At 35.1% G+C, this 24,105-nt stretch overlaps 1 protein-coding gene across 3 annotated transcripts in view; it reads left to right on the forward strand.

Moving 5' to 3' along the window:
- The window catches only part of LOC121995638 (phototropin-1A-like), a 35,552-nt gene extending 11,473 nt beyond the window's left edge, over window positions 1-24,079 (forward strand). For 2 of the 3 annotated variants that reach the window (XM_042549378.1, XM_042549379.1), the window contains 11 exons: window positions 2,367-2,451; window positions 3,389-3,469; window positions 7,844-7,947; window positions 12,393-12,442; window positions 12,765-12,871; window positions 12,955-13,077; window positions 20,317-20,368; window positions 20,498-20,610; window positions 21,493-21,633; window positions 23,154-23,260; window positions 23,362-23,718. In XM_042549378.1, the coding sequence (XP_042405312.1) occupies window positions 2,367-2,451; window positions 3,389-3,469; window positions 7,844-7,947; window positions 12,393-12,442; window positions 12,765-12,871; window positions 12,955-13,077; window positions 20,317-20,368; window positions 20,498-20,610; window positions 21,493-21,633; window positions 23,154-23,252 (955 nt within the window). In that variant the 3' untranslated portion in view covers window positions 23,253-23,260; window positions 23,362-23,718. Of the gene's footprint in view, window positions 1-2,366; window positions 2,452-3,388; window positions 3,470-7,843; window positions 7,948-12,392; window positions 12,443-12,764; window positions 12,872-12,954; window positions 13,078-20,316; window positions 20,369-20,497; window positions 20,611-21,492; window positions 21,634-23,153; window positions 23,261-23,361 lie in introns of all 3 variants that reach the window. The other variant, XR_006115883.1, reaches the window with a different exon arrangement.
- The last annotated feature ends 26 nt before the right edge of the window (window positions 24,080-24,105 follow it).

Here is a 24,105-nt window from a genome sequence, read left to right on the forward strand (position 1 = left end):
AAAATATCTTGACCACCCTTTGAGATCCAATGATGTTGACAATTCCAGCAAATTACTTACCTTTGACAATTCCTAGAATTAAGTGGTGGAAGTTAAAGGATGGGAAGCAAAATATATTTAAGGAGAAGGTAGAAGTACAAGCATTAGGTGAAATATATGATGACTCTAAAAATATAACATGGGATAAGATGGTATCAAAGCTGAAAATAGTAGCTAAGAGGGTACTCGGTGAGTCAAAGGGACATGCACCACTTAGTAAAGAATCTTGGTGGTGGAATGAGAAAGTACAAGAGAAAGTGAAGGAAAAACAAATAGCTTATAAGGAATTATATATTTGTAAGAACGAGGAAAACTTAAAAAAAATATACAATAGCCAAAAAAGAAACTAAGAAAGTAGTGAATAACTAAAGTGGATACAAAAGAAGGGAAAAGAGACATTTATAGAATAACTAAAGTGAGAGAAAGGAAAATAAGAGATCTTAGCCAAATAAAATGTATTAAAGATGAATGTAATAGGGTAATTAGTAAACGATGGAGAAATAAAAGAGCGGTGGAAGAGGCATTTTCATCAACTTTTTAATGAAGGTTTAGGTGACCAACTTAACTTAGGTAATTTAATTAGGTCAAATGAGCATAGAAATTTTAATTTTTATCGTAGAATTCAAACTTCAGAAGTAAAACAAACTTTAAATAAGATGTACAATGGAAAAGCCGTTGGACCAGATGATATTCCGATAGAGGTATGGAAGTGCTTAGGGAAACAAAGTATTGAATGACTTACAAAATTATTTAACATGATATTGAAAACGAAAAAAATGCTTGATCAATGGAGGATAAGTACTCTAGTTCCCTTATATAAGAACAAGGGAGACGTACAAAATTGTGCAAACTATAAGGGTATTAAACTAATGAGTCATATTATGAAACTTTGGGAAAAAGTAATAGAAAAAAGATTAAAGAAGGAGACCACAGTGACAGAAAATCAATTTGGGTTCATGCCTGGAAGGTCGACAATAGAAGCTATACATATTCTTAGACAATTAATTGAAAAATATCGGGAGCAAAAACAAGATCTATACATAGTATTCATTGACTTAGAAAAACCTTATGATAGAGTCTCAAGAGAAATTATATGTAGAATTTTAGAAAAGAGAGGTGTTAGCGTAACATATATTAAACTAATTAAGGATATGTATGAGGATGTAACGACCAGAGTAAAGACTTCAGGCGGAATAACTGAAGCATATCCAATAAAGATAGGGTTACATCAAGGATCAGCTCAGCCCCTATCTTTTTACACTAATTATGGACGAACTCACTGCACACATTCAAGACACAGTACCGTGGTGCATGTTGTTTGCAGATGATATTATTTTGGTAGATGAGACACGTGAAGGAGTAAATGCTAGACTAATCTTGGAGGGAAACACTAGAAGGGAAAAATTTTAAGCTTAGTAGATTAAAGACAGAATACATGGAATTTAAGTTTAGCAATATTAGAAGTAATTAAACAATTGTTAAGATAGGAGAGGACGAGTTGCCCGGAACCGAGAGATTTAAATATTTAGGATCATTTTTACAAAATGATGGAGGGATTGAGAGAGATGTCTTACATAGAATACAAGCATGATAGGTGAAATGGAGGGGAGCGTCGAGTGTTTTATGTGACCTTTTAAACTTAAAGGTAAGTTCTATAAAACCGTAGTTAGACCTGCTATGTTATATGGAGCTTAATGTTGGGCTATGACTCGAGCACATGAGCAGATGATGAGAGTTGCAGAGATGAGGATGTTAAGGTGGATGTGTGGATATACGAGGATGGATAAAATAAGAAATGAGAGCATTAGAGAGAAAGTCGGAGTTGCATCTATTGAGGAAAAACTCCGAGAGACACGTTTAAGATGGTACGGATATGTATTAGACGACCAATAAATGCTCCAGCTAGGCGATGTGAAACTATGATAAACATGCATATCAAACGAGGAAGAGGAAGACCAAAAAAGACTTGGTTAGCAACAATAAAACAAGATAAAATTTATTTAAATATAGATGATGATATAATATGAGATAGAGTTCAATGGCGTAAAAGGATTCATACAGTCAACTCCACCTAGTGGGAAAAGGCTTGGTTGTTGTTGTTGTGTTTGGAAATAAATTATATTCAACATGTGTGTTGATATGTTCTCTTCAACATTTGTGATTTAACCAATTTGATCAACTTGCTTATTGAGAATAAATGCTTATAATTCTAGTACGAGTTTGAAATTATTAATTTTATCTGGTGTTTTGTTAAGCGCTTGATTCAACTACTTAGCTTAGTATATTTAATTCATTGATCTAAGGACTCTATATGCTTTGGATGGCAGTGTCCATATGGTGGAGTTGGTGGGTACTGGAGAATACTATGCTATGAAGTCTATGGATAAAAGTGTCATGCTGAACCGTAACAAGGTAAGCCCTTGTAGTTGACCACATACTTACAAAATTGACAGATTTATGAATTACAAAAGGGTTCTTTCTATTGTCCAATCCAATTATCACGGTCTGGCTTGGTTTGACTTTGTTCAGCTAGAACTAGTCCAATTTGAGTGTGAATTGTGCCTGGTTTCAACATAAGGCAAACCAATCAACTGATACAAACCTCTATTGGCCAATCTAACACCAAATCAAACCTAAATGGGATTTAATTTGATTAAATCAGTATTAAAACATCTTGGTTCAGCTCAAGATAATCTTAATTTCTGCTAGTATTTCACAATTAACTATTCTAATCCTTGAATAACACCCTAATCAAACCTCCCAACACACCACGACCACCACTGCCACTACTTTTACTATTATAGAATTATTAATATGAGGAGTTTAATTTTTTTTTTAATGTATAATGATGGAGAATAGTGTCTCTTGGCTTTGGCTCAGAAAAAAATGACTTCTTTTTCAAAGGAAAAGTATTTTCTATTGCCTGAAGTTTTGTTTATCAACCAGAACATCAGAAAGTAAGTAAATACTCCATTGGATTCATCTTTTCAAGAGATAAATGGAGCCTAAGTTTCTTGTTGTGTTTCAAATTCAATTTTTTTATTAACCAAATTCTTATCTTTGTGCATTGGCTTGTGTCTTTGACCAATACAAAAAGAGTTCCTGATTTGCAGTATTATTTCCCTCATAATATAATTTTTTTGTCTCTTAAATTAAGAACCGGATCAATCTTGGATTCAAACTCTAGACAAAAATGAAATAATATTTTCTTTTAAGACATCTATGGCGTAAGACCTTTGTCTTTGCTTTTCATCAATGCCATTCTTTTTTTCCTATGTTCTCTGTTGTTTATAATATTTAATTTTATGCATCATCTGCTTTTTTTTAAAATCATTTTGTGTTTCTTCAGGTGCATAGAGCTTGTGCAGAAAGAGAGATACTTGATATGTTGGATCATCCTTTCCTTCCTACATTATATGCATCCTTTCAGGTAATTCACGCAACCCTTTTTTGGGTTGAATTTTGAAGTCCACTTAGGCAAATAAGTGGCTGTCTGATAGTATCTTTATAAACATCATTAGGAAACTTATTATCTGCTAATGTTTGTAAGATCACGGAACCTGGCAATTGAAAATGTCTTAAAGACTAGATTCACATTGCAGCTGCTTGTTTTTGTCCTAGATAAATTTAGTGAAGATAACATATATCATATACAAGGCTAAAGCTTTTACATGACCTCCAAATATATTGTTATAAGTTACATTATTTCTGAAAAGAGAAACATTTCAGAACCCATAAAGGATGTAATAATCAGTTACCTTTTTCTAAAATTTTATACACAAGGAGAATTTTCAATACTCATATAGAACTTATCCAAGTATGAGTTCAATGAGAAACTAATTTTGCTATATGATTTTCAAATACTAAGGACTAGATCCATCTTATGAGGATTGAAATAATAGTCCATACTATGTACTTGTTGGGCAGCTCATTTTTGCACCAGGTGCTTGAGGCCGTGTGTTTTTCTGACAGTGACAGCTACAAGAAAAAAAACAACCTATTTTACTTGTCATAAGTTGTTTGTCTGATAGTGACAATAATCTTTCACCTAAAAAAGCACCTCAAAAAAGCATGCCAAAAATCAGGCCTGGGGTTTGGAGAGAAGAACTTTGTTCTTGAGGAGAGCTGTAGGTGTAAAGGAGTGAATGAACTGTGGTTTTACTTGCTTCTCTCATCAGTAGGGAATCTAGGGAGGACTAATTGAGTTTCCTATGTTTTGCGGTCAGGCTTGTCTAAGTTGCCTTATATTTTTTGCTCTCATAGGCTTGGATTCTCTCTTTGAATAATTTTTAAGACAACCCACTGTATCTCTCTTCTTTTCTTGTGTACTTGTGTTTATTATTTTGTTGTGTTGCAAGCTGGTTGTTCTGGAATGCACAAGAGTTATTCAGAGTATTGCATTTACATTGTGATTGCATGGTGTGGATGATTTACACATTCAAGGCATACTGATTTTGATCTGCAGAGAATGGTTTGAGATGATGGATTCATATATCTACCTTATTGGGCTTACTAGGAATTCCGTGGTATGTCAATATCAACAAGTGAAGTTATAATGACCTCAATTTGACAACTTGTATTGAGCTGGAGTTGCTAGATTGAAGGAATGCATCTAGGCTATGTAGTGGGCAGATATGTTGAAAGATTAGAACTTACGTGGTACTCCCCTTGACAAGATAAATGCATGTCATCGAGTAAGAGTTAGTGATTGGGAGATAATGAAATCAAGAGAAGTCAATACCATTTAACTATGTATCATGAATAATGTCATCATTAGCATGCCCTCCCTCATGTCTTGGCCACTTACACTAATGGCTAGTAGCCACCCGTGATTTACCTTCATTGTGTTGGCCTAGGGACGAGTTGGCGGAGGCCTCGGGGGCGAGCGAATCATCTTTTGCCACATGAATAATGTCATCATTGTCCCCACGGGGTGTCCAGTTGGCTAGAGGACGACAAATTTGCTACAATGGGATAGGGATCAAATCCTCCTAGTCACTTGACAGTCGACTATAAGCTGACTCGTGATTTACCTCCCTTCACATAACTAGAGGACGAACTGTGAGGGATGCTTGGGGTGAGCATAGTCACCTTTTGCTATAATGAATAATGTCATCATTCATCAGTATGGTAACTAACAAGATTACATCGCAATGTGTGTGAAGAGATTGGAGGAGTGTTACATGATGAAAACACTACCATTAAAGAAAACCATCTGATGCAGAGGCTAGGGTATATGAATCCCTTTCATGAGGAGGCTACATAATCTATACATGGTAGAATATAAAAACCTAATTGAGCATTTGAATATTACAGAGGGCCTTGTGGAGGTAACTAAGCTTACAGACAAGGCATGCACAAACAATTGATTACTTTGTTACCTGTTTTGTTTGTTGCTTTTTAAAAGACAATCCAAATTGGTAGGAGATCAAGATGGCGCTTTAGGAGGTGACAACTGAAATTATTGCATTTATTGGCAAAGCGAGGAGAAAATTGTCATTCAGATTCAAGAGTAAATGCACTAGTTATACAAAGGGAGTAGGCTCTTGTGCTATTATCTCAGTAGTACAAATCTCAATTCAAAGTCAAATCAGAAGTTTGAAATTCCATTGTCACTCGAAACAAGTAGAATTTATTTTTTCATTGATTTTTTGAGATAGAAATAGTGTAGAGTTTGAGTTCACAATTCCAATTGGATCAGTTGATTTCACACCGGGGACCTACAATGGGAGAGGAAATTGGTGTCAAGGAAGGAAATTCAATATTAATTGACAAAGGGGAAGATATTTAAGATCAAAAACTACAAAAGGTCGACAAAGATAAAAGACGAGGTATGTTTCACCCCCCTCCTTATTCCTCTGCTCATTCTTCAACTCCCTCTGTCTCTTTCTCTTTTAACTGACACCAACACTATCTCCTTCTGGCCAAGCATTGAGACATCAACAAATAACAATACTCCAACACTCCAACCACTAGCAGATGTTCAATGCTTTATAGAAGTGACTATTCTTGAAAAATAATAAACAGTCAAGATTGAAAATGTTGTCTCTCTTGTCATCTTAAACGAACAAACTTTATCTCACAGCCTAGTATTTAATTTATATTTTGCAATGCCTGTTTGCAACAAGTTGTGTTTTCAGACGTTCTATGTAATTATGTATAAGACCTTAAATATGAGAGATGATTTGGAGTGGAAGTCATTGTTGTCAGCATAGTTAGATTTAATTTATCTTGACTATAGTACATTTTGGGTTAGGTGGCTTTCTTCCCAAAGCTAAGGAAGAATCTAAGTTCATCAAGTTGGTTATGTTCAAACAGGATCACTAAAACACAGCTAAGGGAATTCTGAGGAGGGCTCATGGGAGGTGAATTTACATGATAGCAAAAGGTGTAGAAAAACTTGTCTTCTATGGAGACATACTGTGGAGAGATGGGGTGGACGACAGATATAGTGAGCTCAAGTGGCACAATGTTTCTTAAAAGTCCAGATAGACAAAGTGAAGGTTTATTATTTATCTGAGAGTGGAGTGATCAAAGGTGTAAATAGGTTATGCCTGAGCACAAGGGCCTCTTGCTCAGGCTAGGTGTAGGTATGATGTGGAATTGGGTTTTAATGTGTGCAGTGGTAGAGCAAAGTGAGAGGAGTGAGATTGTGTTTGGAGTGTTTCCTTAGAGTTTCAGATTAAGTAGAATTCGTGAGGTTAGAAACTTACTAGGCAATTCACTTATCCTGATTCACTTGTCCCAATACAATAAGTCGAAAACTCTATTGTAGGATTGGAAGCTGGTTTTTCTCTTGGGGAATGTATTGAAGGCATGCCATTATCTCAGGGCTCATGAAGATGCTATTGGAGAATAGAGAGCTTATAAAGAAGAGTTTTTTGTTCTTAAGGAGAGCTTTAGATGGCTTAGGAATGTGCAGTGAGATTTTTATTTTCTTTGTTGAGGTTAAGATGGGAGGGTTAAGAAGGATTTTGGACACTATAGGAAACAATTTGATCAAATTTTATTATTTGCTAGGTGTAGACCACACCATGCTACATTGCTTATGTTTTTCTTCTTGTGTGTTTATATTTGTTACCTTATTTCAAAGGAGATTGTCTTTGGCACACAACCCATTTGGTATAGTGCTTTTCTGTGAAGATAAATTGTGTTACATAGCTTTAGTGACTGTTTTTCATATTTTAAGTGTAAGCGTACCAACTTCACAATACAGAGGATAGTTTGAGATGACAGATTTGAGGATATATCTTTGAGGTCGATCCTTCTAATATTTCTTGGCGGTGAACTACCAACAGGTGGAGCTAGAGAGGCTTAAACCTCAATGATATAGTCAGTATTTATCGGTTAGTTGAATGAGTAGTACTCAAAATGTTTCAGGTGATACACATTTTTCAGTTTGTGCGTTGTTACAATATGGTAGAAGATTGTATTGATGCACATTTTTCAGCTTTGATTTTGATATTTATTTATTTGGCTAAGGGATCCCCGAGATCAGTCTCAAACTAAAATCATAAATGTCTCCATATTATAGAAATCATATCTTTAATAAAGATCTGCTTCTATTGTAGAGACTAACATACAATAGCAGTTCTTCATTGATATTGGATTTTTATTTATCTGATTGATATTGTAATTTGTAAGTAAAACATTATAGTATTATACTCATCTTATTACATCATTTACTAATCACTCTTTTACAACCATCTATTTTTAACTATGATCTAAAGGTATTTGTTGATGCCAAATATACATTAATGTGTCTCTGAAGAATAATAACCAGGTATATTGTCATATATTGCAGACAAAAACACATATATGTTTGATAACGGATTACTGCCCTGGTGGAGAGCTTTTTTTACTTCTGGATAAACAACCTGAGAAGGTCCTCAAGGAAGATGCTGTTAGGTAGCTGTCATGCATACTTTTCTAACTGGTGATTCTTTTATTTCTTTACATACTACCTATAAATAAATTAAATATGTCATAAAAAGTTACCTAGGAGTGATACGGATTTTTGAGAGTATTTTATTCTATGTGACCTAAAATTTCTTTTATGGTTTACGTAGCTGTTAATCATGGATAGCTGTTAATCATGGATTCTATCTCCCGTGCATTCTTATTATATTAATTCTATAATGCTTAACAGAATTGAGAGTTCCATTTTTAAATTCTTTTGGTATGACAAGTTGTTGCATAACTTCTTGGTGAACTTGATACTGATATTGTTTATAGAAGGGTTGCTGCAATATTTAAGAATAGATTTATTACAAATGGTCATACAATACAGTAGTGTAGATGTCAGGTGATAACTGAAGCAATGCCTTTCAAAATGTGACCTACTTAACATTCTTTTGCTATTTCCTTTGTTGATTATTTAGCGTACCTACCAAATTGTAACCACCAATTACCATTGTCTCCTTATCAGGAGGATGTTTGATTAACTTAGATAACTGTTGTATCATTCAGGCAATAAATATCTTCAGGGTGTATTTTTAAACATTAAACTTAGAAATTTGCCAATCTCTTCTAGGTGCAACATGATTATGAAGATTGTGTGTTGTTCTTGATTAGAGTGTCCATCTACTGTGCTCAAGCCTTAAGCTCTGAAGTAATGAGTAGTAGAGAACTTCAGTTTCCATGGTCCCATATAAATACCTAAAATCTTCTCATTTCAAGGTTTAAAATTTCAACCCATGCCGAGGTTTCGGTCCTGGATCGGAACGATACAGTTTCGGTACCGTATCGTGCCATACCGATATAGTTTCGGTATTTTTTAAATATAAAATATATTAATTAAAAACTAAAATATTTAACATAAATATTTTAAAAATAAACAAGATAAAAAATAATCTTTTAAAAAGGAAAAAGATATAAAAATAGATAAATAAATAAATAAAAATTTTATTATAATTTTAAAATTAAAATAAATGAAATATAAAATTAATTAGATAATTTTATTAGGGTTTAATAAAGTTTCTTTAGATTATCTCCACTATAACTAGGAGTTGATTAAACAAATTAATCTAAGTTTAATTAAAAAAATCTGAAATCCGACACTACTGGCGAGCCCGCCCGACTTCGGTGTTGTTGCAAGGTTACGCAACCAGCCATGGCCGCGGGGATTGCATGACTCCTTCGGCACGACCATGTTGGTCGTGCGACCCCTCTGCAGTGATCGCAGGGTCGCACGATGCCTCCACGGCGACAGCGGAAGGGTTATGCAACCTCTCCGCTACTGTTGCAGAGTCGAGTCCTCTGCTGTGACCACGGGGTTGCGCAACACGTTGCACCTGTCGTGGGTCTGGTGCTGGGGTCGTGCCGGTGTTGGTCGCCTAGCGGAACAAGACGTTCCGCCCGTTTCGACCGTTTCGGCACTACACTTTAAACCATGTCTCATTTTCATTTTTAAAGAAGTGATATAGTTATGTGTCACTATTAGCCACCAAATGTTGACTCCAAGAGCAGTGGTAAACATTTTTCTCAACTTATTTCTCATATTTTATTCAACTTTAGAAGGCTTCATCTACAAGGATCACACCTTTACTATGTTGCACTTAAGAATTCACAAGTATCATGGTCGCCATATATTCAACTTAAAAAAGTTCGTTTACAAGCACCATGATTTGTCATGACCTGGGGTATTTTTCCATTTACCAGGAGGTACTTCACTTGATCATGTGTTGATAGAAAAATCCACAATCATGAAGATGATAAATAACACAACATAAGCAAATATCATACCACTGTAGTATACATTTTATACATTTCTTAATTAACAGAACAAATATACAAGAAAGTATATGCTAATCAGAATTTTCCTTTGACAAAAGAATAAAATACATTAAGATCTACAATTAAAAAAAATGATAAACTAGATGAACAATAAGTAAAACATGAAATGAAAATTTGGTTTTCAGCATGTATTTGATTTTCAGCATGTCGGGAAAATCAATTAGCAAGCAACTCTATATATGCATGAATTGTAACCTTAATTAAGAATCTAATAATTCAAATGAGTTACAATTCTCATTTCAGCTTCATGGTTCCACTTGAGCATATAGTAAAAGGATTCAATTTTCAATCACTTATAAATAATCATATATGTTTTTCTATCCAATTTTAGATATTTCATCTTTGTTTAAAATAAGAAAATCTATTAAGAAGTGAACTACTAGAGTCAGGATCTCAAAGAAAAAATTTATAATACACAACAACAATCAAGCCTTTTCCCACTAGGTGGGGAAAATTTTTTTATAATAGCGAATCACAAATAACTGTAACATGTTTTGCACATTATTATAGAACACGATTTGATCAAAACATTACCCTATTTTGCAATAGGGGAAAATATTGCCTTGTCGTCTTTCAAAATTGTGGTTGCAACAATTGTTCGATATTTCTTCATATTTGCTTATGTGAAGTGCATGATTATAAAGTCGACATTAGATATATCACAGAGAGAAGAAGGTACAACCATTTGTGCAAGATAAAAATCTATCGTAGTTACAAAAGCATAACAGAAATGGGGCTTAAAGATTCCATTTATGATGTAAAGACAAGGCCAATCATTGAAAGGATAGTATTCTTGTAAACCCGGGTGGGTTTCTTTGAATTGTTTGACCTCTTAGGTCAACATACAGAAATATTTCTTAGTTAAGCGTATAGAAGATATGATATTCAAATGTTTTCAAAAAAATCATTTTCTCACCACCAACTTGAATCAATTGTCATAATCATTGGTATAGCTGACTTATAATGATGGAATGTCCATGTGTGGATGTTCATCATGATAGTGGGCATTATTTGTGTAAATTTAGTAGAATTAAAAGATTGACCTTTTTATTGACTGGGTCAATTTTCTTTAGTGTTAGAGGTGTTGGTCTCAAACATGCGTAGATGTTTTTCAAGTGTTCAAATTAATTAATTGAGATGTAATAAGACCAAAGAATTAGGGTCATTTGAAAGTTTTAACATTCATGACCTTACTTGGAACCGAGTTGAATAATAAATGAATTTGTTGTATGACCTACTAGAGATAGGGATAATTCACATTAGCATAATAGGAATCTTGGATCTTGAAGCTTGAATCTTGAATCTTGAATCTTAATTCATCTGGATAAAATTCAAAACTAGAGTGGCCTTTAAGATCTGTACTGCTGCGGTCTCACTGCTCACGTGAGCATTTTGATTAGTTTAAGCTCACCATTCATGATAGTAGTAGGAACTCACCAACAGTTTAATCTATTTCTCATATAATTGTTTTCATGATATTCGTATATACACATGCATGTCATATCTAGTCCACCCTCGATTTAGTTCCACATAGAGGTTCTGGGCTCAAGGAGAGGTTATAGACTTAGGCAAGTGAATTACCATTAACTTGGGTTTCAACATTTTGGGCCAATGATTGATCTTGATAAGTTAATAGATTTGAACTCTCATTTGTTTGGATTATTATAGTGAAGGTTTGAAATCTTGTTTTGAGCTTGGAAATTGGTTCCTGACTGAAAAACTAGATATGTCGGTCATGCTGCTGCTGGTGCCTATGTTGATCCTCAACAGTAGGATGCTATTGGTGGGAAAAAGAGAGGAAAGTTGGAGAAGAAGCTACCGGTTGGTGCTTGTGTCCCACCTCCTGTGTTGCACAATAGGTTTTGAAGTATCCATTGTGTTGGTTAGTGAGAAAAATGAGATGGTTCACCTATGCCAACCATCACAAATGGTTTTTAAAAACCATGGTCATAATTAGACCAATGAGCCTAATTATAGGCATGGTGAGGTTTTTCTATGACTTTGGTGGTTGAGTTGCCATTAGTTTGTCCTTAGATATTGCTAGTTAGAAATGATAATATGCTGTGGTTGGACTTGTGCATTTGATGAAGACATTAAGCTTTACTTGAGGGAGATTTTAGTGTAGGTACAATACAAATGGCTTGCCAATGGGCAATGGTGGCTGAGTTGTCATTGGTTGGGTCTTACATTTAACTGGTTAGGAGTGATTATTTGTGATGACGTGAGCATTTGAGGAAGATATTAAACTTTAACTGAGAGATGTTCCACTGACATCACCAAGCACTTGATGTGAAGAGAGTACTAAGAAAACAATTTTACCAATTTTGCACTATTCTTTATTCAACATAGTATAGCCCACTTGAATTTCTTCAAACTCTGATTTTTGACATTGTCATTCATTGGAAGAAGTCTGCAATTGTTCTTCTCATTCTTGAAATGCGTGTTGAAGTATTTCAAGCAAAATACACATTTTTTAATTTATTTTAAGGTATTCATTTTCTGTTTCTAAAGAGTAATTACTCTCCTTGAATGCTGCTAAGGGCATCCTATTTGTACAGGTTCTATGCTGCTGAAGTAGTTGTAGCACTTGAATACCTTCACTGTCAAGGTATGCAGATAGCTCTTTGTAACTCTGAGCTATTAATTGCTATTCTTGTTCTGAAAAATGTCTCCTTTCTCAAGTAAGTGACTGAATCAGCATGCACGGCACAGCACTGACACTATATGGTTCTGACTGGAGACTAAAACTCCGGTTCAGAATCTATTTCAAACCTTGACTAGTTGTATATTTATTTTTCTTCGACTCGCTCGTGGTAATGAAAAATAACACCTTTAGCTTAACTTAATGAACTGGCAAAGATTTTTCTATTGAATTTGTATGTTGTGTATCCATGTCTTTTTGATGTTTAATGTCTACTTATTTGCTACAGGTATCATATACCGGGACCTGAAACCAGAGAATATCTTGCTTCAGCGAGATGGCCATGTTTCTTTGACAGACTTTGATTTATCATGTTTGACACCTTGCAAGCCTCAGGTGGGTTGATTATTTGACACCATTATATATGAAACTGGAAATGTTGTCTTTATTTACCATTTTTTTTTGGGCATCCATCTCAGCTTTTCCTCCCAAATGATGAGGGTAAGAAGAAACAGAGAAATGGAAAGGCTCCTCCAATATTTGTAGCTGAGCCAGTGCGTGCATCAAATTCATTTGTTGGAACTGAAGAATACATTGCACCGGTATGTATTTTTTGAATGAGTCAAGATCCTCCTTGATACAAATACTTCTAGCCATGCTACCGTTGGACCGGATCGTGCAATAGAAGGGGGGATTTGAATATCACGTTTTAAAAATTTTTGTTTTATTTTCTAAAACAAAGACAGAGATGCGTAGCGGAAAACTAAAAGCAAGATAAAGACTCGGGTGGTTACTTAATTCACAGCTACTCCAAGCCCACGATCCCTTGGACCGTTTCAAATGAGCAATTCACAAATATTCTCCTCTTCGAAAAGCTTTTAGAGAAGGAGGAAAGCATACAAAAGATAAAGAAGATAGTAACAAGCTACTATCCCTTTTAATGTAAATACAGTAAAGTATATCGACAACTTAAAGATAGAGCTTCGTTATAGGTTGTCGGAGAGCCTCTTTGCGTAGTAGTAGCAATACTTGCACGAACATAATAGAAGAGAAGGAGAGATCATTGAGCGAATTGGATACTGAGCATCGGATCCTGAGGCTTGTTTTATAGGCTTCCTTCGGTAAAACCAATCTAAATCCTTCCGGTCAACTGCAGGCGACTGGTCCCTCTTCTTTCCTTGCTTACTTAAATCAGATCAATCCCACGAATGCTCTTTTTCGGTCTACTGACCAAACTATTGGACCGCAAAATTTCCTTCCCTGGTTGATCCAATCATATCCGATTTCCACTGCTTTCCATACTTGTTCGGTTGACTGAATCCTCCTGATTAGAGATCTTTGTTTCCATTTTTGGACTTATTTGTAATCCAATTGTGCTTATCTTCTTGGGATTGGTTGACCGAATCTCCCTATTCGATTGATCGAACCCTTCGGTCAACCCAAACTTTATTTTTCTGCAAAACAAAGTTAACACAACAAGAATAACAATAATAGATCTGTAAAACAAAGTTAGACATATATAAGTATGCATGAATCGATCTTGATAGTTAGGATTGTCTGATCTCGACTTAAAAATCTTTGTTGGTTTCTTTAGTCGGATCAATGCCAAAGATTGTCCCAACTGGGACACACCCTTATTGCCGAAAGGCCTCTTCAAGACTTATCTTACTGATTTGTCAAACATTTGGTCTGACTTTTTTGAACATCTTCTACTTAGTGTTTGATCGATTAAGACTTTCCTGTAATACTAACTTAGCACAATAGCAATGCAAAATAGTATTAGAAATAGTATTCTTCGATCAACCAAATAGTTGGTCTCTCGACCGCACGCGGTCGACCAAAAACTTTCTTTCGATCACACTTGTTTGGAGTTCACTCCTTCAAGACTTCTCATTTGCTTAGGTCAACTTTGACATGTCAAGACTTCTCTCTTGCCTAGGCCAACCTTGACATGTCAGGACTTCTCTCTTGCCTAGGCCAACCTTGACATGTCAGGACTTCTACCTTTGCCTAGGTCAAGATAACCTTGACCTATCAGGATTTCTAATTAACTTGGTCAACCTTGACCAGATCTTATTAAACGTATTGTCAAACAAACATCAAAATCCTGGAGGTCGATTGCACTAATAGCCACTACCTTGCAAAAGCCAATATGGGCATCTATGTTAGAGGTCCTGTGACTTATTAGGTTATGAGTGTCGTCCCACATTAAATATTATAATTTTTAGAGTTTATGTTGAGTCCTATATATGGCATGTGATAGTTGTCCCCTAGAATAGCAGCAATATACAAGAGTTCTTTCCTGTTTTCTACACAGTGGGGTAGGTTTTCCAAAAGAAATCCCCCTAAAGTGGAGGCTGCCAATGCTAATGGCCTCCTCTCATCTAATCTACTTTTGTTGACAGCAGCCCAAACAGCTTGAAGATGTCATGGCTCGAACCAACACTAGTACACTTGGCCCTTCATGAAGTTGGAGTCCAATGGCATCCAGATGATATTGGGTGCCTATCAATCGCATGTAGTTTACGTGCCCATGAGGTTCCATCCCCTAGCTTCTTCCCTCCATCATCCCCTCCTTGGTCGCCTCTTGTCATGTGTTTGCCAACTAAGCCATGTCAATGACCACTTCTCCTCCTTGTCTAGGTCATGATCACTTGCTTCTCCTTGGTCTTAAGGTCTTGTAGCAATGCTCGACCATTGACAGATCTACTCAATCAATGCCTCTTTTCTTCTCGTTGCATTTTCAGTCTTCATCACAACCTGAGCCCTCATGTTCCCTGCTCTTTTACAATCACCAAACCTTCTTTTCTTTTTTGCTTCCTTTTCCAGCAGCAACTGCTTGCGTCTTCATCCCAGCTTCTCTCCCCTCTTGGTCTTTCTCATAAACATGCTTTTCTTTGGCGCTTCTTGATAATGCTTTCTCCAGCAACCCAGTCGGCATCAACAACCCTTTCTTGATTTATTTTACAAATCTCATTTCTTCCTAGGGTTTAACTTTACTTTCTTGTTGCATTGTTTTAGCTTCTACATTCTTCTAGATTTGCTCAATTCCTTCCTGTGTCTTTGCCTACAAGATGCTATCTTTCTAGTAGACTCTAGGATTGTCGAGTGTTTTCCTTCTCTTCTTCATCCATTTGTTTCATGCTCTACTATATTTTCTGTCATGGGGAGAAGCTCGCTCTAGAGAGCCTTCTCTTAGTATTTAGTTCATTCTCTCAGTTGCTTCCTGAGCCTCATCAAATGCTTTTCTTCTCCCTTTTGCTTTACTCAGTTGTTTGCTAGTATATGCGCTCCACAATGAGAAGCTCACTTGAGAGACTTGTTTCATGTGATCATGCTTCCTTCTCTCCTTATCGACGTGTTGATATGAGGTTAAGGAATTGATGTCTGTATGCTGCATCTACTCTTCACCAAACTTTATTTTGCCTGTGTATGAGAATTCTGTCAGCATTTTCTCTGTGGTCATAACTTTAGTTAGTTTACATTCTATTGTGAGGGCTTTTCTAGTTTATGATAAGTTGGACACAAGATTTGTGCTCCAACTTTAGGGGTGTGTGTTAATAGGTATAGATATTAGGTTATCTGTAGTGGGTTTAGTCTTACGTTGAGGATTTATGTTTCATCTTAGATATACATGTAATAGATGTGTCTCACGCTAAGAAGAAATAGAGTTCTTCTCCACTTTCTTTATGGCTGATGTAGCAGAAGCATGTAGTAACAAAAGATTAACTGTCGATTCACACACAATAGCTAGGAAAATCTCAAGAAAAATATTAAAATAGGATTGACATGTTGATTCACACAGAATAGGCATGAAAATCTTGAAAATAGAACACTCAAAATAAGTTTATCAATCTTCAATCATCCCATTAACCAAAAACTACACTCATATTTATAGGACAAGCTACAATAAGCGAATCCAGAAAATATTTTCCAAAATGGAAAGTACATATTTAAGGAATAAAAAATATCACATCATGCCTAAGAAATAAGGAAATCAAATTGGAATCAAATTTCAATTTTCCTAGACTGATTTATTAGCAAAACAAAATTCAACTAAAAACAAAAAAAAATGCAAATTTAAAGGTTGAATGAAGGAATTTGTTCAAATCCACCAATTTGGATATTTTTGCCTTATTTGGCCTTGGGGTGATCCCGACGTGCCAAAAAGGTGTCTTAGACCGCATCATTCTCCTAGGGTGGAAAGAATTCGCCCTTGAATGCCCAATTGCATTTAGTGATGAAATCCTCGACCTTCATATGAATACGAATTTTGTTGGGCAGTGGAAGTACATCAATCTAATGATGAATATTCTGCAATGGTGGTAACTGCTTTGGCAAGTTGGCAAGAAAAGCATTAGAAAATTCCTCTACCAATGGCTTACTTCGGGACTCGCCTCTTTGCCAAAGAGACTAAATACCATGCCAGATTCTTCCATCTCGTCTTCGAACATTGGTAGAGATAATAGATTTGCTTCTGGTTTACAATTGATAGGCTCTTTTGAGGGTAGCAACACAATTTTTTTTTTTTATTGGAATATGAATCTGTAGGTATTATTTCAACCATTATGATGAACCAATCTATCATATTGTCATGATCTCCCATAGCATAGGTGGCATGCATCCATGGCTACCATGTCACTCCAAATCTGATCTTTTTAATGTATCCCATAGAAATTGAAATCATCACTCATTTAGAGTGTTACCTCACTTCCCTTTTGCAACCAGGTGGGTTTGTAAGGCTTGGGGTGTTTTTTAGTCTTGATGCCCAATTTTTGTATTAATTCTTCGTACACCATATTTTCACAACTTCCTGAATCATTCATGAATTTGCATACCTTCCCATTAACTGTGCATGTTGACTGAAAGATGTTGGTTTGCAGCCATTCGTCATCCATTCTCATCATAAACATCCTCATTCATGCCTATAGTTTCTTCATGTGTGCCTATCATCAACGAAGGCCTCTTGCCAGCCTTCTTGCAATGTTGTTGCCGGTGTCCTGATTCACCATAGCCATAACATCTCACATTGCTTCTAGGTTATTGGTTGGTAAACTTCTTCCAGTGGTGTCACTCGTTGATCTCATCTAGGTGGCATATTATAGGAAACGTAGTCAGCTTTGATACCAACTATACCAACTGATGTAGCGGAAATGTGTAGTAACAAAAGATTAACTGTTGATTCACACAGAATAGCTAGAAAAATCTTGAAAATAGAACACTTAGAATAATTTTATTAATCTTCTATCATCCGCTTAATAAAAAAACTACACTCATATTTATAAAACGAGCTAAATGAGTGAATCTAAAAAATATTTCCCAAAATGGAAAGTACATATTTTAAGGAATAAAAATATCATATCATGTAAGAAATAAGGAGATCAAATTGGAATCAAATTTTGATTTTCCTAGGCTGATTTATTGGCAAAAATAAAATTCAACTAAAATGAAAAAAATTTGCAAATTTAAAGGTTGAATGAAGGAATTTGCCTTAAATCCACCAATTTGGATATTTTTGCCTTATTTTGCTTTAGGGTGATCCCAACGTACAAAAAGGCATCTTGCACTGCATAAATTGCCTGTGTATTAGTTCTATGTGCTCAACAGTCTCTATTATGTTTTCACTTGTAATAGCTACTGCGCTTCTGTTGTGCCCCATAGTGCAGAGGGAAGATCTAATTAAAATGGTCTTAAAATTTGGAATGAATCGATCATAATACAAAATTTTCTCCTTTCTCCACTTTTGTTGCTGTATGTACTAGTAATAATGATTAAAATTGCTACCTGTAGTGAGCTTTATTAGTGTTTCAAGACTTAACTGAGCTGTTCCATCATAATTTTGAGCTCTCTTGTTTTACTGAGTTGTTAAGCAATGATCCTTTCTGGTCTTTTTCATGTACTAGGAAAATGCTATGATATCTATTTTTCTTAATTGGATCGAGTCAACTACTCGCTAGAATCACATTCATCCCATCAATTCTAACTTTCACAAGTTTTAAAAGAATTCACTAAATGTAAAAAGCAGGGTAAGGCTGCGTACAATGAATCCTTTCTCAGGACCTCGCATAGCGGGAGCTTCGTGCACTGGGCTGTCCTTTTTTTAAAACATAACATAAAAGGCATTAAAATTTTAAATTCTGGAGTCTATTTCATTTTGTTCAGTAACTCTTGATTTCAATGTATTTTCTGCAATATGATATCTAATTCAGTTTATGTTCAAGTCTAGGTTAGACGACCAGCCAGAAGTTCTGAATATTCGATGTTGATTATATGGATCCTATTCTAGCATTGAACATTATAACTAGTAGTGTACAAATGTTTTCAATTATTTTAATTATGTCAAATAGAGTTTTGCTAGGCTTCCACACATTCAATTTGAGTCAACTCAACTTGTCTAATAATATAACGTATCAGCCTTCTTTGAAAATGTTCAGGCTTTTAAAGTTTATTTTTGTTATTTTAGCATCTATTGAAGCTATACTTGATTGCTCTAGAATAGTTTTTTTTTTTTTTTCATTTTTATGGCTTTACACATCCGTCTTAGTGTTCTCTTCTTTTATATATTAAAAGTGTTTTACTAATTGCCAACTACTTTGACATAAAGTATGGTTAGTCAGATTTCATCTTCTTTGACCTACATATCATAAATTCAGTTTCTATACTAGAATCCTTTATTTTACAGAGTTTCTTTCTACATATCAACCTTTGAGTTTATTCTGTTTACATTCGGCTTATCAGTTGCTGGCTACGATGTTGTCTGCATAAACCATGTTTAAGTTTGTGTTAGAGCAAAATTAAATTTGATATATCTGATTAAGGAAAAATATTTAAATTTAATAATTAGAATTAAAATTACATAATAAATTAAGATTAGAACAACATTACCTGGAGATTTTGTTGGGTAACCACACTCTAAGATCAAACTGGGTCAATGGACGAGGAATATCTAACATTCATGTTTTACCACTGTATATACCATCTCTCTCACCCTCTTATGTGGATGATAATAAATCCATTTTAGTTAAAATGCATTAAGACATTTGTTTATATAGCATGTGAAAGTAAGTTCTATTGACCACATCACATGCATATAAATTTGAGTATTCTTATGCACATCTAATCAAAAGAATACAAGCTGGTGCTTCCTTCTTATTCTGATTTAGATGCATGCTTTATCAGCACATAAAGATGGCTAGTTGGCTAGGAAGTGATAGATGTATTATTAAACATCATTGCTGACTGCACTTTTATGAAGTTTAAGTTTATGCAATGTGGTTTCTTCCAATTTCCAAGGGACAATTACAGTTTCACTGGCATGTGATTCGACCCAATTTTTACTTTCTTGACTTACGGTTCAAGAAGTAACACCTGCAACCAAAGTCACCTTTGGCTTGTGTTTGTTTCGCTGGCATGTGATTCAACCCATTTTTCATATCCTTGACTTATGGTTGAAGTAAGACTTGCAACCAAAGTCACCTTGGCTTGTGTCTATTTATGGATACTGACCTAGTTTTAGATCCAACATGGACATGGGTGGTGCTCAATTCTGACCATAAACCAAGCAGCACTCAGCAAATTGTTAAACATTATACTAAGACAAGAAAACAAAGACGACTATAGGACTAGAAAAGGGCATTTAGATGCAAGCACCTGGAGAGCAGAAAGCCAGAAACTACTTTCCACATTAAATTTATCTAAATTTCATGTAACTGTAAACTAAAAGATAGATGTTTAAGCTAAATGAGTGTCATTCTCCGCTTTAATAAGTTTGCTATGCTTTTTTGTGAAGTTAATACTTCTATACTATAACTGTTCATAATATCGATGATCTTCTTTTTCAGGAGATCATTACTGGAGCTGGTCACACTAGTGCAGTTGATTGGTGGGCACTTGGTAGGTGGTGCATTTTGTTGCAATACATTATCCAGCTTTTACTATGATTTCTGTAACTGCATATGTTGTTGCAATCAATTGCAGTAGTTTTACTCATACTAATTTAATTCCTTAAAATTTCTTGGATAGGAATTCTTCTTTATGAGATGTTATATGGTTATACACCATTTCGAGGAAAGACTAGGCAGAAGACATTTGCTAACGTTCTTCACAAGGACCTTAGATTTCCTGGAAGTATCTCAGTGAGTTCATCAATTGAAGTATCTATATCAGATGACAAAATTGTGAAAATTGTTTTTTTTGTGGCACAAATACTTAGTTACTTTCTGTGAAAAATTTGAACATTTGCTAGTTAAAACAAATGATCTCGTAGAAATTCTAGAATCTAGGTGATTTTGTTCTCTTTAGACTGTTGCCAAGCTCATTTATTCTCATTTTATTGTCACCAATGAAAGTTGTAGAGTTCTAAAGTTCCAAAAATTAAGTGAGCAAATGCTTCATCAATAACAATTAGAGAAGAATGATATAAGCACATCATAAAATTACAGGACTCTCTGTGATGTTGATCTCAAAAGCACAGAGGGTACCAACTTATACATAAGTTTGTTAATACATGGATTCATAACAAGAGGCTCAGAGGGGCTTAATGATGATTCAAACTCAACATGTGTTAAGATGTGATTTCAATAATTGTCTACTCTGAAAGCTTAGCCTGTAAGGTGATTATGGTGAAAGGTGCAATGCAATCATCATTTCATGGTTTAACACTTGCTCCAAAATTTTGATTTTTGCAACTTTTCTTGCCAGGGAAATTAATAGGAATCTTCAGTCCTATCGTAGGAAATGACAGTTAATGTAACATGAAGTTGTTTTCACTTTTCAACATCTTGGAATCAATTATTGAGTCCAGACCTAGTTCCTGGAATATGACACTAAATGCTAGGTGTACAGTGATTGATTGGGTATTACAAAGAAAAACTTTAGCAATCCATTTATTGATTACTATTATTTATATATTGCATGCATCTTATTGGATGTGCACTGTTGAGATCTATCTGTTGTGAATTTAGTTGGATTTATTCTACTTTACATGGTTGCTAAGTGTTTTTTTTATTTTTGAGTAGGTAAGTCTTCCAGCAAAACAGTTGATATATCGGTTGCTGCATAGGGATCCTAGAAACAGATTAGGCTCGTGCCATGGAGCTAATGAAGTCAAGCAACATCCGTTTTTCAGTGGCATCAATTGGGCTCTTGTGCGTTGCATGGTAGGATTATTTGATCAAATATATGCCATGATATCTGTTACAAGCGGAGTGTTTTTACTTGTTTAAGCTTCCTTTGATTATGTTATATGTTCAGTATGAATTTAAAGATTAATTTAACTTATAATAGGAAACCAGTACCAGCTTAGTTGCAACTATAAAGGAACAACAACAAACGAATTTGCTAATGTTGCACTGCTAAATCATCTTGTCTTTGGACATTATTATTTAAAAATTCTAAAAGATTTATACAAGGTTCCTGTCCGCAAGATGATCCATCCCTGTGCAAATAAGTGCCTGAATGTGAGTTATCTCATGTGAACATTTTCCTCTTACTACTGTCCTTGATTTGTCAGAGGAAAGGTACCTAACTTGTTTCTAGTTACCTTTCTACTTCTTTGACATTGCTTCAGAGCTTATCTACAGAAATCCCAGAATTCCAGTTGCTTCTATTGTTGACTAGTCTATCTCGGCTTTCATTTTCCCATATGCTTGAACTTGGAGCAATAACTTTCTTTTTCTAAAAGTTTGGTCTTCAAATTAGCCATCTTCAACTTATCAAATCACCACTTTACATACTCTCTCTTTAAATCTTGGTTGCCATTACACACAAAAAAAAATGCCAACTGAAATAGGCTGTTTTCAGCCATTCTGTTGCCTAGGCTGTTTTCTTACCTATTCGCTTTCAGGCTTTTTTTTCAGGACAATTTTTTCCTTTAATTATTTTGTTAAAGAGGATCTTAATCTGCAATATTTTTCGTAGTCATCCTTCTACAAGTTGGACGACAGCTCTGATGGGCAAGGGTCCTGATGTGGTTGGTCTTCAAAATGAGATGGGCAGTAAATAGCTGGTCTTTTGGATCAGATGGGCTCCCCATCGTTCTCTCCTCTTTTAACCATTGGCAAACTTATTAACTACCTAGTATCCCCCATCACTCCCTGATTCATCTTCGATAGTTTGAAGAGTGGAGACATGCTCCTTACAGGAACTAGATTTGTTTGCAAAGACATTCAAAAGTTAGAATAGCTGGTTAGGCTTTTAACTGATCTGGACATTTTCACAACACTGATGGGGCATAAGAGAGAGCGTAATTAAAGGAGCTTAAGAGACGTGTTTCGGTAATTGAGCATTGAAAAAATGGTGCCAGTTAATAAAATTTACAATGAAGGGCTACAGAATAAAATAAAGGACATGAAACAAACTCTTTAACTTTGCAACCAACACCAAAGCCTGCAAAAATATTATCCAATCAAAACATCTAACTTAAACATTTGTTACAAGCAATTAAATAGTAGCTCATGAACAAAATTGCTTTTCATGGACATTGAATACCACAAATCATGTTGGGATCTTCCTCCAACTAAGTAATTTTTAACCAATAACCGTATTGGTCCTCATTATTACTGGAAGTTCTGTGTGAAAAGTAGAATGTGATTTTCTTTCTTGGTAATCAAAAAGTTAACTTGCATGTTTGATTGTTTTGGAGATTTTTCATCTTATTGAGTGATTCACCTTTGTTTAGAACCCTCCCAAGCTGGCTACTCCTCTATTTGATACTAAAATGGCAGAGGACCCTACGATGGCATATACAGACCTAGATAATCTTCAAACGGTGTTTTGAACAAAGAGGTATTTTCTTATATTCACAAGCATGTTATATATAAGCCTGCCACTAGATTCATGTATTTAATATACCGTTGAATTTATAGCACTAATTCTTTTCCGCACAGTACGGTTTGGTCTTGCATTGTGATGGCGTCGAGTGTTGGCTTGGTCTATGTTGGTTTGCTACATATCTAGAAAGCTCCATGATTTGTGCTAAGGTAGTTCTTCTCAACGAGCATATCTGAGATGGAACTTCCATGCTACTTGCTTTTCCGAGTTTGATTTCATGCTACAAGATCGGAAAGATATTATGTAGTTGTTGTTCCTTCTGGTCGAACAGTTTCACTTTCCCGTCATAGTTTCTTGTATGTTCTTTGTTAAATAATTACGTGGATTTCATTCTTATTGGTAACTGCTGAAGCGTATCCAATTTGGATTTTCCAGATCAAAATATCAGTAGATTTGTTGTGGTGATGCCTTCACAGGATTTGAGGCTTCGTATAGTGACTGACTCATTATATGGATGCTGATCTAATTCATTTATTATTAGACTAAGCAACTGATGCTTAACGGATAAAGTATGATTCTAATGCGTCATTGAGATTACAATAGTTATAGCCAGACAATTAACAGATTGTAGCAGTCTTAGTTTATCACGTGAATCTTAATTTTCAATATAAATAATGTCTTAGTTCTGGATACTTAGTCAACAAGTACATTCAGAGAGAGGGTTTGTCTGATAAGTTTGGTGCATCTGATTTACGGGAATAATGTATTTATTCTTTATGAATTATTGTAAAATAAGTATTTTTTATATTTGGTTATACAAATACATTCAGATCATCGGTTCTTACAGAATTGTTATTTTT

Source organism: Zingiber officinale, chromosome 6A (genome assembly GCF_018446385.1).
Source record: "Zingiber officinale cultivar Zhangliang chromosome 6A, Zo_v1.1, whole genome shotgun sequence".
Taxonomy (NCBI): Eukaryota; Viridiplantae; Streptophyta; class Magnoliopsida; order Zingiberales; family Zingiberaceae; genus Zingiber; species Zingiber officinale.